Genomic DNA, 13,741 nt, shown 5'->3' with positions numbered 1-13,741 from the left:
TGTGGGACACATATACGACTGTCAACAGCTCAAAAAATGTGTTTTGGTGTTTCGTGACCCTTTAAAATAAGTTTTAATATCACTTTGAAAAAAAAGTAATTACAAATTTTATCAGCGCTTATTAACGTCAACTGTTATGGTTACCTGGTGATGAAATCCGTCCTCTGTTAGCTAGATTATCTCATTTCAAAACGCTCGGTTCAGCCTGTGTGGGCTTTGAAGGACTCACCTTTGAAGTCTGCATCATTCAGAGGATGCAGCCTCTGAAATGAGGCAGCAATTCTCTCTAAGAAGTTGAATGTGTAGGAGTGGTGATACCCAAGGTAGTATGTGATAAACAAGGTAGTACAAGTTGTGTGGTTTTTAATGCAAATGTTACACCACTGAATGTTTGCAAGATGAAAAAAAGGATTTTCTGCACGTCTCAGGCTCATTTGAATTGCTCAAAGACTTCAGAACTTTGTTGTGTGTTCATGGAAAGATTTTCTTGGTGATTGGATTTACCGTGCTTTTTCCAAGGCGACTGAAACCATTGCTTTAGGACTACGTACTTCAGAAATTTGTGTGAAATTTCCAGAATCTCCAGATTTCTTCTTCTCAAAGCTCTTGAAACCTAAATTTGCTTGTTTCATGCATCAAGACCTGCAGGAAGATCCAGCTTCTTCCAACCACTGCATCAACAGCAGAAGCGTAAATATACTACTCTCCAAACCTCTAACAGAGACCTTAGCATAATGTGTTTTAGTATAAAATAATCAAATTATTCATCCATTCATTTTCTTTTCGGCTTATTCCCTTTATTAATTTGAGGTCGCCACAGTGGAATGAACCACCAACTTCAGCTACAGCTGCAACCCATCACTGGAAAAGTTTATAACTGATATTCATTAATAACAAAAACTTCCTCAGTTGTTTGTTCTTTTAGAATAAGGTTTACCTTATCAGACTCTAGCTTGTCTTTAGAAAAGATGTACATTTAGCAATTCCCTTGTTTATTCTTTTGTTAATAAATACTCATTTATTACAATCTTGTCTTCCTTTTGTTGATAATAAAGTAAAATGCTCTACAAGTCAGATGATCTAAGAGTTCAATTTCCATCATGGTAATATTTTAAAATCCTTGCTTGGCTAGGGGTGCAACTAAAGCTGATTGCATTATTCCACTTTGAAGAAAATATTTTGGTCAAGTTGTTTTTTGTTTTAGAGGTTTGCAACAGTGGAATGTGATTCCACAATGTGTTAGAAAAAGTGTATTATTCATTTATGTATAATTTTAGAAAATTACTTTTACTTATGAACATTGCAAACATTTTTTATTGCAAATATTTTTGTAGTTGTGGTTGTTTTCTGTTAGATTTTTTTGTGATTTGTTTATAATTTGTGTATTAATACAGGTATGTAATATGTATTTCTATAGGTGTAGTCCTTAACATCTGGCAAATGCACTACCAATGAAACAAGCGTTTGGGCAAATTTGGGTACATTTACATTCCTTAGAAATGGTGAATAATGTACCTGCTCTCTTGTTGTTCAGTAAATAAATATAAAACAAACACGTTTTCATGATTTTTGTACGTTTGCATTATTAGAGTTTTTACCTAAATCTGGGGCAATTTCTTGTCAACAGCTTCTATAGAATAAATTTACCAGAAAAAAAATCTCTATGTATTAAATACTTATTTTACCATCTGTATTCTTTAAATTATGACTGCTAGAATTTGAGTAATTTGCTTAGACATTGTAATTCTCAATGTTTTTCAGATTGGAGGCACGGAGGAGTATAACATCTGTCAAGGCATTACAGATGGCCTAATCACTAAACCAATTGTATGTTGGTGTATTGGAACATGTGCTACCCTGTTGTCTTCTGAGGTAATTCCTTTACATGGCATTTGAGACACTTATTTCTGTTTGCCCTGTCCGAAGTGGCACCTACAGCTCATGTGTTTCGGTTTAGCATCTTTTTTCAACATTTAGGATTACATCTGAAGGTCACACGACATTAGGTACATAATTTGACTGATAATGAAGATTACATGAAGAATGTAGGCGAATGGTTTTCATAGTAAGGAACTGAAGACAGTCATTTGCATAGTTATCTTACGCTATATTCTTAATTGTTAGAAATCAAAAAAAAAAAATTCTCTTGCACTGCTTTAGTCATACATCATCTTTTAAAGCAAATTATGTACATATAGGAAGGATAGACTCTCATCCTGAAAACATAATTTTTTATAGAAACTTTAATAATCTCAGTGCTTTACCTTGGAAAAGAAAACATATAATACAAAAAAAAAAAATACAGCACATTTTACTAGTGACATAAATGCATTAAAAGCCATAATAAAAAGTGGGTTTTAAGAATGTTAACCCTCTGAGTGGGTTGTGAGGATGTTTTGAGAGCCTGGAGAAGTTGTTTTACAGTTGCTTATAAACATTTAAGTGTTTATTGTCTAATACCACTGTCAACAGCACAAACCGGACTACAATAATATGTTGGTAACATTTGTGTACATGATTGTAAGTCTTTGTGGAAGGTTGGGGTGTTTTTTTCCACAGCCTCCACCTAGGCTTGATTGCAACTGGATGAGACCTCGACCAATAGTGCAACCCAGGTTCTTTTCCTCTGTTAGTCCTGGACAGGTAAGGTGGCCCTCCCATGACCTTTAGTAGATTGCGATGTCGTCCAGGCTGTACATCATCCGACGTCATGTAGACGACAAATGGTAAATTCAAATTAAGATGTCCAAGGAATGGTGAAGACATCAGAAGCTGTTTAAGAGGATCAAATGAATCTTGACACTGTGCAGTCCAAATAAATTTTACTCCTTTTCTTTTCAAGGTGTTCAGTTCAGCCACCTAAGAAAACTGTGGTACAAAGCGGCGATACCATCCAGTCATGCCTAAAAATTGCTAAACTCCCTTGATGAAAGTGTACACAGACTGCTTTATTTTTCCTGATTCCTTTAACATGGTGTCCTTCAGACTCTGATATTGGTATTGCATCATTTTGCTCAATTGTTGAATTATCAGAGTATCCGGAAAACCAGATTCTTTAAATGTGGATGGGGAGCTTGGTGACAAGGGATGTCTAAGATCAAAAACTTTTGTGAACTCCATATCCAGCACTGTAGCTTAAGTTGAAAAAGCCTGACATATCCTTGTTGTAATTTGGGTAAAGGGATTTGAATGCCCTCAGTTTATGAAACCGTTAAGTTCATAAGATCATCTGCTGAGATTTGGTTAATGGATTTATTACCATCTCCCTCTATATAATGAAGTGAATCATTTGAGGTGGCAGCCATTTTGTGATGTGGCAGTGATTTTGAATAGTGAAGTGTTTTTCTGTTTCTCACAACTCAGACATTTTTTTCTCATCCCATCTGGGGTGCCAGTTTTATGTAACATTTGCCTTAGATCACTTTATTACCACAGTACACAGACCCTCAAGTTGTAATTACTGAAAATAAACACTATAAATCATGTTTGGAAATTAAGTCAAGAATCAAACAAAAAACACAATTTTCAAAAATTATACGAGTGAAAAATAAATAAATCTATTAAGCAACAAAATGTTCCTCTCACTCTTTTTTCGTCTAACTTTTTCAATTCATCTTTATTTTTATAGCGCTTTTACATAGAAAATTATAGTAAGTTAAATCAGTGTCAGTTTAGATTTGAGTATTGCAATTCAGTTTAGTTTAATTCAGTGTGGTTTAATTTTTACTGTTGAGAGTTTAAACACTGAAGAGCAAATGACCATTTCATGACCATTTCTCCTTTGGCCAAACGTCTTGCGCAGAGTTGCAGTCTAACACAAAAAAATAGTTCATAACAGTTCAAAAATCCAGGAAGAAACAACCCAAAGTCAAAACAACTCACAGTCAACAGCTGCTTTACTTCTGAATCTGTTATGGTGATGGTTGAGGCTTTGCCATTCTCATTCTTTTTGGAGGCTTTGGTTCTCGCTTTCCGTGGAAGCTTTGTGCGTCACGCTGGTAGACAAGGAAGACAGTGATGCTTATCTTTTCTCAGTTTTGTTCAAAACAAAATCACTAATCACAGTGGGAATTCAGAGGGTAGATATTAATGCTGTAGCGATCTTCTGTAACAGCAATGCAAGTGTCAACGTCAAATGTTATCAATCTCACTTGTAGTTCGCTCGTAAGAGACTTAGCAGGTGAGTATTCAGACACACAGTTCATCTAGTAGATAGCTGATCTTCTGGTAAACTACACAAGTGTAAGCATTCCTCTAGATTGATGAAAAGGATTAGAGAGCATGTAATAATCATCCGCTAATGAGTATACAAGCACACAGTTCCCCTTCGGTTGGGGAACTTCAGTGCCATAAGTGGATGAAATCCACGATGGGAGGATTCGGATCAGAAGCCGCTTGTCTGGAGAGTATTGAACGGGCCAATGAATGAAATTAATTGGCAGCGTAAGCTTGCGCAGGTGTGCGGCATCTGCAATTATCTCAGCATATAAGCACACCTGAAGCCAGCAGACGCCATCCTTTTCGCTTCAGATCCTTTCTGAGTGAGTCGATGAGGGTTCCTCTTGCTGATCAGCACTTCAGAGCGAACGAGTGTGTCCAGAGTGGGTCTTCGCGGTGGCAGACGGTCGAGCTGGGTTTCTCCCTTGCCTGCGGTTCTTTGGGTCCGGTCCTCCAGAGCGGTGCGTATTGTTGCAAACTTTCCTAAAAGAGCAACACAGTCGTGCAGCACGTCCTTTTCAGGATGGCGCTCCGACTGTGCGTTTCTGGATGCGGGGGTTTCCTGGCTCCGGATGATGGACACGATCACTGCATTGCATGTTTGGGGGTCCAGCGTGTTAATGCGGTGCTCGCGGGCGGTTCATGTCGTCATTGCGATGCCATGACCGTTGCACAGCTAAGATCGCGGCTAACTTTCGCAAGAGAGCGAGCCACCCCAGTTGCCTCCTGTTCTAAAAAAGCAGCGGGCGCTCGGGCAGATCTGAGGGTTTCAGCGGGAGATAATCCGCCGCCCACGGGCTCGCGGACCTCTCGCTCCTCACGGCGCTCCATCCAAGCTTCGGGTAGTGGGAGTGATCCGTCTAACCAGATGGTAGCTCTCACACTCGCTGACACCGGAGATCAGATGTCCTCCGCGGCATCGGAGGGTGGGCTTTCACTGTCCGACGAAGATCCGGACCCGCTCGCCCCCTCCGGGCAGGTGAGCGCTGTCAAATCGGATCCTGAAGCGGACATGTTAGCCGTGCTTTCCCGGGCTGCTTCGGCCGTGGGGTTGGAGATGGTTTATCCCCCAGCTCCGCGGCCGGACCGACTAGATGGGTGCTACGTAGAGGACCAGAAGGCGAAGCCTTCGAAGCCTCTCGTCCCCTTCTTCCCGGAAGTGCACAGTAGGCTCACGCAGTCTTGGAGGGCACCTTTCTCTGCCCGTGCTGCGTGTGCCTCCACCCTCACCGCCCTTGACGGCGGAGCTGCCAGGGGGTATGAGGCGATCCCGTCAGTGGAGCGCGCTATCGCGGTCAATCTTTGTCCGCGCGACGCCTCTACGTGGCGGGGTTTGCCCCGCCTCCCGTCCAAAGCCTGTAGGTTGTCTGCCTCCCTCGGAGCCAGAGCTTATAAGGCTGCGGGCCAGGCTGCTTCTGCTTTGCACGCGATGGCCACCTACCAGCGCTACCAAGCGCAGGCGCTGGCCGAGCTGCACGAGGGCGGGTCCAACCCAAGCTTATTACATGAGCTGCGCACCGCGACCGACTATGCTCTTCGGACTACTAAGTCTGCCGCGTGTGCGCTGGGGAGGACGATGTCCACACTTGTGGTTCAGGAACGCCACCTCTGGCTAAACCTGGCCGATATGCGCGATGTTGACAAAGTTCGCTTTCTTGACTCGCCCATATCCCAGGCTGGCCTGTTCGGCGACACCGTCGGTGAATTCACCCAGGAATTCAAGGCGGTGAAAGAGCAGTCGGATGCGATGGGCAATGTCATCTATCGGCGTGGCCGTAAGCCCGCTCCGCCCGCCGAGCCATCCACCTCCACTGTTCCTCGCCGAGGGCGCCCGCCAACGAGTGCTGCCCCACCCCCGCCTGCGCCTCCGGCCAAGCGGGCGCGGCGTACACCTCGAAAGCAGGCAGCCCCTCCTGCCCAGGGCGCCGTTAAGTCCGGTAAACGGACCGCGAAGCGTCCCTGAGACAGGCCATCCGGAGAAGAGGAAACTTGCTCTTTCCCCGCTGGAGGGCGGGGCCCCATTAACAACGGTACTTTTCAGTGCCACCAAAACATCAGTAAAAGAGCACTTTTTCCCTTCCCCGGATGTGACTGAATGAGTTCTGCCAGTCCGGGACGCGCTGCCTTCCGGCTCGCAGACTCTACGTGCTTCGCCAGTGGCTCACGAGCGCTGGGGGGACGGTCTCCCTTCCCTCAGCCCTCCAGCCCCCTCTCCGGAGTCAGGGTGCGGAGCCAGAGCGAATCGCTCTCCTCCAGCTCTTCCGCGGGACCCTCGTGCTTCCCGGATCAGCACACCCACTCCGCGCTGCCCCACCGCTGGTACGTCAGCGATTGTAGCGATGACTCCATTAGCGAGGGCTCTGCCTGCCTGGTTAGCGCGGGCCAGCCCCTCGCGGTGGCTCATACGCATCAGACTCGGTTACGCGATTCAGTTCGCGAAACGGCCCCCCAAGTTTACGGGCGTGTATTTCTCCAGGGTCAACCCCCTGTCCGCCCCTGTCTTGCGAGAGGAGATTGCTGCCCTCCTGGCGAAGGGTGCAATCGAGCCGGTTCCTCCAGCCGAGATGGAGAGTGGGTTTTACAGCCCATACTTCATCGTACCCAAAAAGAGCGGTGGGTCACGGCCAATCCTAGATCTGCGCGTTTTGAACCGCTGTCTGCACAGGCTGCCGTTCAGAATGCTCACGCAGAGGCGCATTCTCCAATGCGTTCGTCCTCAGGATTGGTTTGCAGCCATAGACCTGAAGGACGCGTATTTCCATGTCTCCATTCTTCCACGCCACCGCCAATTTCTGCGGTTTGCGTTCGAGGGTCGAGCGTGGCAGTACAAGGTCCTCCCCTTCGTGCTCTCTCTGTCTCCGCGGGTCTTCACCAAACTCGCGGAGGGTGCCCTAGCGCCCCTTCGGCTCGCGGGCATTCGCATACTCAATTATCTCGACGACTGGCTGATTTTAGCCCACTCGCGGGAGCAATTGATTATGCACAGGGACAAGGTGCTTCGGCATCTCCGCCTACTGGGGCTTCAGGTCAACCGAGAAAAGAGCAAACTCGCCCCCGTGCAGAGGATTTCTTTTCTCGGGATGGAGCTGGACTCGATCACCATGGTAGCGCACCTCTCCGAGGAACGCGCTCGCCTGTTGCTGAACTGTCTGAGGGAGCTCGACAGCAAACTAGTGGTCCCACTGAAGTTCTTTCAGAGGCTCCTGGGGCATATGGCATCCGCAGCCGCCGTCACGCCGCTCGGGTTGCTCCAAATGAGACCACTTCGGCACTGGCTTCACGATCGGGTCCCCAGACGCGCATGGCACGCGGGCACACACCGGGTCTCGGTTACTGCGCTGTGTCGCCGCGCCCTCAGCCCTTGGAACGACCCCTCGTTCCTACAGGCCGGTGTGCCTCTAGGACAGGCGTCCAGCCATGTTGTTGTTTCAACAGACGCTTCCAACACGGGTTGGGGGGCCGTGTGTCGCGGGCATGCGGCTGCGGGCCTGTGGAAGGGTGCCCAGCTGCATTGGCATATCAATCGCCTAGAGCTGTTGGCAGTGTTCCTCGCTCTCCACCGCTTTTTACCGGTGCTGGAGCGGCAACACGTGCTGGTCAGGACGGACAGTATGGCGGCGGCGGCGTACATCAACCGTATGGGGGGTATGCGCTCTCGCCGCATGTCTCAGCTCGCCCGCCGTCTGCTCCTCTGGAGTCACCCGTGGCTGAAATCGCTGCGCGCCATTCACGTTCCAGGCACGCTCAATCGTGCAGCCGATGCGCTCTCACGACAGCTGTTACGCCCTGGAAAATGGAGACTCCACCCCGAGTCTGTTCAGCTGATATGGGCGCGATTCGGGGAGGCCCAGATCGATCTGTTTGCTTCCCCCGAGAACGCTCACTGCCAGTTGTTTTTTTCCCTGACCGAGGGCTCTCTCGGCACGGATGCACTGGCCCACAGCTGGCCTCGGGGCATGCGCAAGTATGGGTTTCCCCCAGTGAGCCTGCTCGCGCAGTTTCTGTGCAAGGTCAGGGAGGACGAGGAACAGGTTCTGCTAGTTGTGCCCCTTTGGCCCAACCGGACCTGGATATCAGAGCTCTCACTCCTCGCGACGGCCCTCCCCTGGCGGATCCCTTTGAGAGAGGACCTACTCTCTCAGGGACAGGGCACCATCTGGCACCCTCGCCCCGATCTTTGGAACCTCCACGTGTGGTACCTAGACGCGAGGAAGACTTAGGTAACCTACCGACTGCGGTGGTTAATACCATCACTCAGGCTAGAGCCCCCTCCACGAGGCGCGCCTACGCCCTAAAGTGGAGTCTATTCACTGAATGGTGCGTCTCTCGCAGAGAAGACCCCCGAAATTGCCAGATTAGTGTTGTGCTCTCTTTCCTTCAAGAGAAGTTGGACAGCAGGCTGTCGCCCTCCACTCTCAAGGTTTACGTGGCCGCCATCTCCTCTTATCATAGCGCGGTAGCTGGCGGCACCGTGGGAAAGCATAACCTGGTCATCCAGTTCCTTAGGGGTGCTAGGCGAATTATCCATCTCGCCCCCCTCTCATGCCCTCTTGGGATCTCGCCCTCGTTCTCACGAGTCTGCGATCCGATCCCTTTGAGCCACTTGAATCAGTATCTCTAAGATTTCTGTCCCTGAAGACAGCTCTGCTGGTTGCGTTGGCCTCCATCAAGAGGGTCGGGGACCTGGAGGCATTTTCGGTCAGTGACTCGTGCCTGGAATTCGGGCCGGATTACTCTCACGTCATCCTGAGACCCCGCCCCGGTTATGTGCCCAAGGTTCCTACCACCCCCTTTAGAGATCAGGTAGTGAACCTGCAAGCGCTGCCCCCGGAGGAGGCAGACCCAGCCCTTTCTTTACTTTGTCCAGTTCGCGCTCTGCGCATTTATGTGGACCGTACTCAGAATTTTAGATCATCTGAGCAGCTCTTTGTCTGTTATGGCGGTCGGCAGCAGGGAAGTGCCGTATCGAAACAAAGATTATCCCACTGGATTGTGGATGCCATTTCACTCGCTTATTCGAGTCGAGGTCAGCCGTGTCCCCCGGGAGTACGTGCACACTCCACTCGGAGCGTTGCATCCTCTTGGGCGCGTGCACGCGGCGCCTCTCTAACAGACATCTGAAGAGCTGCGGGCTGGGCGACACCCAACACATTTGCAAGGTTTTACAATCTGCGAGTGGAGCCGGTTTCCTCAAGGGTATTAGGTAACCCTTTGGTGATTGAGGAGACAACTCGGTAGGGTATTGAAACACGCTTGCTGCGCCATTCTCCCTAACACAGAGGTACGTGCGCCTTTTTATCTGTCAGTAAAGTTCCCCGTCAGGTGAGCCCTGCAGATTCCTCCGTGGCCCCCAGCACTGACTCAGCGGAGGAGTCACTTGCTGGCCCACTACGTTGTAGGTCTGCCCGCTGGTCAGCCCGCGTTTTGGGTATAGGTGCCTGCTATGCGTGATCCCCACTAGGCGATCCCATATGCTCATTCCGCCACGGTTAAGTCCCCCCCCTGGGCGGACCCGTGTCTTCCCTCTCCGCTAACCACGCTTTTGCTATGAGTACTCCCCCTTTTAGGGCTAGTCCATATGTAAATTCTGCCATCTATCCCCCCCTTGGGTAACGGATGGCCTCCGCAGCGTCCTCCCTATCGGGATTGCACGCTTCCCAACGTACTGTCGTATTTCCTAGAATTATCTAGATGCTCACGACTTCCCAAAAAATATATCTAAATCCGTAAAACTTCTGTTGAAGTAGGATAAATTAGGGCCAGGGACACGTTGGAGGACCGCGCCCCCCATGATGTGGGTGCGTCACGCTTGCTTGACTATCTCCTCATCGGGGGTGTTGGTAAGGTGCAGTCATTATGGCGCTTTCCATACTTCTCCCATCGTGGATTTCATCCACTTATGGCACTGAAGTTCCCCAACCGAAGGGGAACGTTCGAGGTTACAGAGGTAACCCTTCGTTCCCCGAGGAGGGGAACGGAAGTGCCATACTCCGTCGCCATAATGACTGTCCCTTAGCTGTTTGAAAGTCTCTTCAGCTTAAAAGGATGGCGTCTGCTGGCTTCAGGTGTGCTTATATGCTGAGATAATTGCAGATGCCGCACACCTGCGCAAGCTTACGCTGCCAATTAATTTCATTCATTGGCCCGTTCAATACTCTCCAGACAAGCGGCTTCTGATCCGAATCCTCCCATCGTGGATTTCATCCACTTATGGCACTTCCGTTCCCCTCCTCGGGGAACGAAGGGTTACCTCTGTAACCTCGAACGTTCATTAGAGTGGTAGTAGATCTTTTAGGAAACATCAGATAATAATAATCACTTCCCTTGATCAGTATGAGGGACTTAAAGACTCATAAGGAACATCCATGGAAGAAGGAGAGATGACGAAGGAGTAAAGATGAGGAAAACCATCCGACTTCAATACCACTTGATGACTGAGAGGAGAAGATGAGTTTATATAATGTCCTAGGTTGATGGGGAACAGGTGCTAACCATTAGAAGGCTGGTGAGAGTACATGGGATTGGATGGAACTGGTTTGTGAAGGTGAATGCTGAATAGGTGAGCAGGAACGAGCCGGGGATGTGACATTGTGGGTCTCACTTTTAATAGAGGATTTGCAGTTCTCACTTGTAGTAGTGGCAATGTCTACATATTAATCCGCTTGTTGGCATCTAGGTAGTGTTTAGACAATGCTGACTGCTGATAGCAGGATGAAATGTTCTGTCTTCAGTATAATCTCAAACAAAAAACTGCCGGATAAGACTGATAACCTGATAAAACAGGGCTGTCAAACTCAGTTCCTGGAGGGCCGCAGCTCTGCACAGTTTAATTCTAACCCAACTCCAACAAACCTACCTGTAGATTTCAAAGAAGCCTGAAGGACTCAATTGGTTTGATGTGTGTTTAAATAGGCTGTGCAGAGCTGTAGCCCTCCAGGAACTAAGTTTGACACCTGTGCGGTAAAACAACATAACCGCTACATGAGTCTTCAGTGTCTGTTTGGACAGTCTGTGTGACTGTGTGGTAAAAGTCAAAAGCATAAATGTTGATCTTCAGCCCAGATACTTTGCGCATCATTAGCCGTATTTCCACCGTCAAGCCAGTGCGAGCCAGGGTTTTTATAGGGCCAGGCCAATCACAGGGAAGGTTGAGTAATGAGGTCAAAATCATGTCGCGTTATCACTGTCGGGCTAGTAGCTCGCAGTGCCTCACACAAACCCCACCCCCAGAACGTCCCCCGAATCAAAGGTCACACAACCCACCCACTTCAGCAGGAATCAGGCAGATAAAGCACACCATCGCATCGTCACGAAACAATTAGTTACGACAACTAAAACATACAAATGACACGTTACTGTAAAGCATTACGGGCTCTATTTTGACAGTCCATGCGCAGAGCGCAAAACACAGGGCGCAAATGCTTTCAGGGCGTGTCAGAACGCGTTTTTGCTAATTTAAGGACAGAAAAAACCTGCTTTGCACCATGGCGCATGGTCTAAAAGGGTTGAGTTTATTTTCTTAATGAGTTATAGGTGTGTTTTGAGAATAAACCAATTAGAGTCTCATCTCCTATTCCCCTTAAGAGTCAGCTGCGTCGCGCCAAGAGCGCATTCGCTATTTACAGGACGCAAAGTAAGTGTAAGTGGAAAAATGAGCATTTCACAAGCAAACAGTTAACAGTTTTTTAACAGAAAACTGTTAAACAGAGCATCTACTGCGTGAGAATGAGAGATAATGGAACTACTTTCACATTTGCTCTTGGATAGGGAAACCTTTACGCACAGACATCAATTAGTCTATAAATAAATAATTTTGTTTGTTAAGCACAAATATTCGTTTCAAAACTATTTCTAAATTCAGTTCTAATTTCCAGCAAACGAATAAATGAACAATAATCACAAAATGAGCTCAAAAACCTAGTTGAGTTATATTCTAAAACACATGCTGTGCCCCATGTGGTCTAAAACCTGGCAGGTTGGCAAATCTAAGCTTGTTTTTAATAAAACAAATATAAATATGGAAATAATAAATAATACTGCTAATAATAATAACATTATACAAAAGCAAATTGTTATGAATTAACTGAAAAAGCCTCCCGAGATGATGAAGACATAAAAGCAGTGGTTTTTCATATTTATGTAGGCTAGAAAATAATGTTTTATAATATTTTAATCCTTTATATTTATGTCCTATATCTATTCTTATTATATCCTATATATATCCTTAATATTTAAATTTTTTCATATGTAAAGATATTTGCCTGTTGCTATCTTGTGCGTATTAAGCAGTGCGTAAGCGAGGCGCAACTCTGCGCCGGAGTTTAGACCGGGTTAGTTTTGGTCTAATGAAAAATCTATTATAGTTTCTCAAAATAGCAACCCGCCAGCGGTCCGCCTCAGAACGCCTCCCTTTTTAGACCAGAACACCTATGGGCGCACAAATGAGCGCTAATGCATTTGCTATTTAAACAGCGTAGCGCAACGCCTCAAAACGACTCTTGTGTCAAGCTGAAACTACCAAAAGACTATTGCGCCGCGCCTTGCGCCACACTGCGCCGGGTGTATAATAGGGCCCTACGTGTCTATGGGCACAGGCCTATGTATTTCCATTCATAACATTGGTTTACTCATCGACCGACTGTTGGCATTGTGCATCGAGTGGTCTCACCACTTACGGAGGGACCCAGCGCAGTGAGCGCACCCATTCATAAAATAAAACCACAGAAATTATCTTGTAATAACTCGGTATGAAATGTATTTTATACCATCCTCGTTTTGATTGATAGACGTCAGACATTCTGCCCAAATGCTTCGGAGAGAACTAAAACATACATTTTTCCCTAGGCTATATGAAATTTATAAGATAATTCCCACTTTATTAAGGGATGTTACATATTATTTGGTAATCTTAAGTAAAAGAAAGTGTTAAGTGTTTCAGCACAAAAGAGCAAGTAAAAAATATAGCCTATATTTTGTTGCGCTCAGCAACTATTCACTAATAAAGCTCTACATTTAAAATTTCATTTTTAAATTTTCCATGTCATATAAAAACATGAACACTTGTTTGTGGACATACACACATTTTGTATTTGCAGTTTTCCCCTAAAGTGTTTGTAAAGCGGCGCTGCGCAGGACTGGATGGCAGAAAAGTTTAGTTTCTACTTTCACTTATCCAAAAATGCTCTGTTTGCACAGTTTGATTAATATCGTCGTATCCAAATGCTTTATAAATAATGTTTTGAACCTCCTCTAGTGTTTTTAGAAAATATTTAAAATCTTTATTTCAGAAAGGCCTTTGTAAAATGAAAGTTTAATATGGCTATAAAACTGTTTAATTTATATATTGTATATACCTACTTTGTTATAGCTAGCTTTTGTTTATTTTATTTTGGTTCATTTATTTAATGTAATTTTATTATATAAGGTATTTGTAATACTTTCAATTATTTCAATAAAGAGTATTTATCAAGCAATGACACTGTTGTTTTGAGCCTACAAAAGTGGACACATAATTTTTAAAGTT

The 13,741-nt window shown here is 46.3% G+C and overlaps 1 protein-coding gene across 8 annotated transcripts in view; it reads left to right on the top strand.

The window, feature by feature from the left end:
* Positions 1 to 13,741, top strand: part of aclyb (ATP citrate lyase b) — a 111,177-nt gene that overhangs the window by 72,324 nt on the left and 25,112 nt on the right. For all 8 annotated transcript variants that reach the window (XM_087275977.1, XM_087275975.1, XM_087275974.1 and 5 more), the window contains one exon: positions 1,762 to 1,872. In XM_087275977.1, coding sequence (XP_087132103.1) covers positions 1,762 to 1,872 — 111 coding nt within the window. The remainder of the gene's footprint in view (positions 1 to 1,761; positions 1,873 to 13,741) is intronic.

Source organism: Danio rerio, chromosome 12, assembly GCF_052040795.2.
Source record: "Danio rerio strain M-AB ecotype USA chromosome 12, GRCz13ab, whole genome shotgun sequence".
In the NCBI taxonomy this organism is placed as follows: Eukaryota; Metazoa; Chordata; class Actinopteri; order Cypriniformes; family Danionidae; genus Danio; species Danio rerio.
Note: the sequence above shows the minus strand (reverse complement) of the source record. Positions and strands in the feature narration are given on the sequence as shown.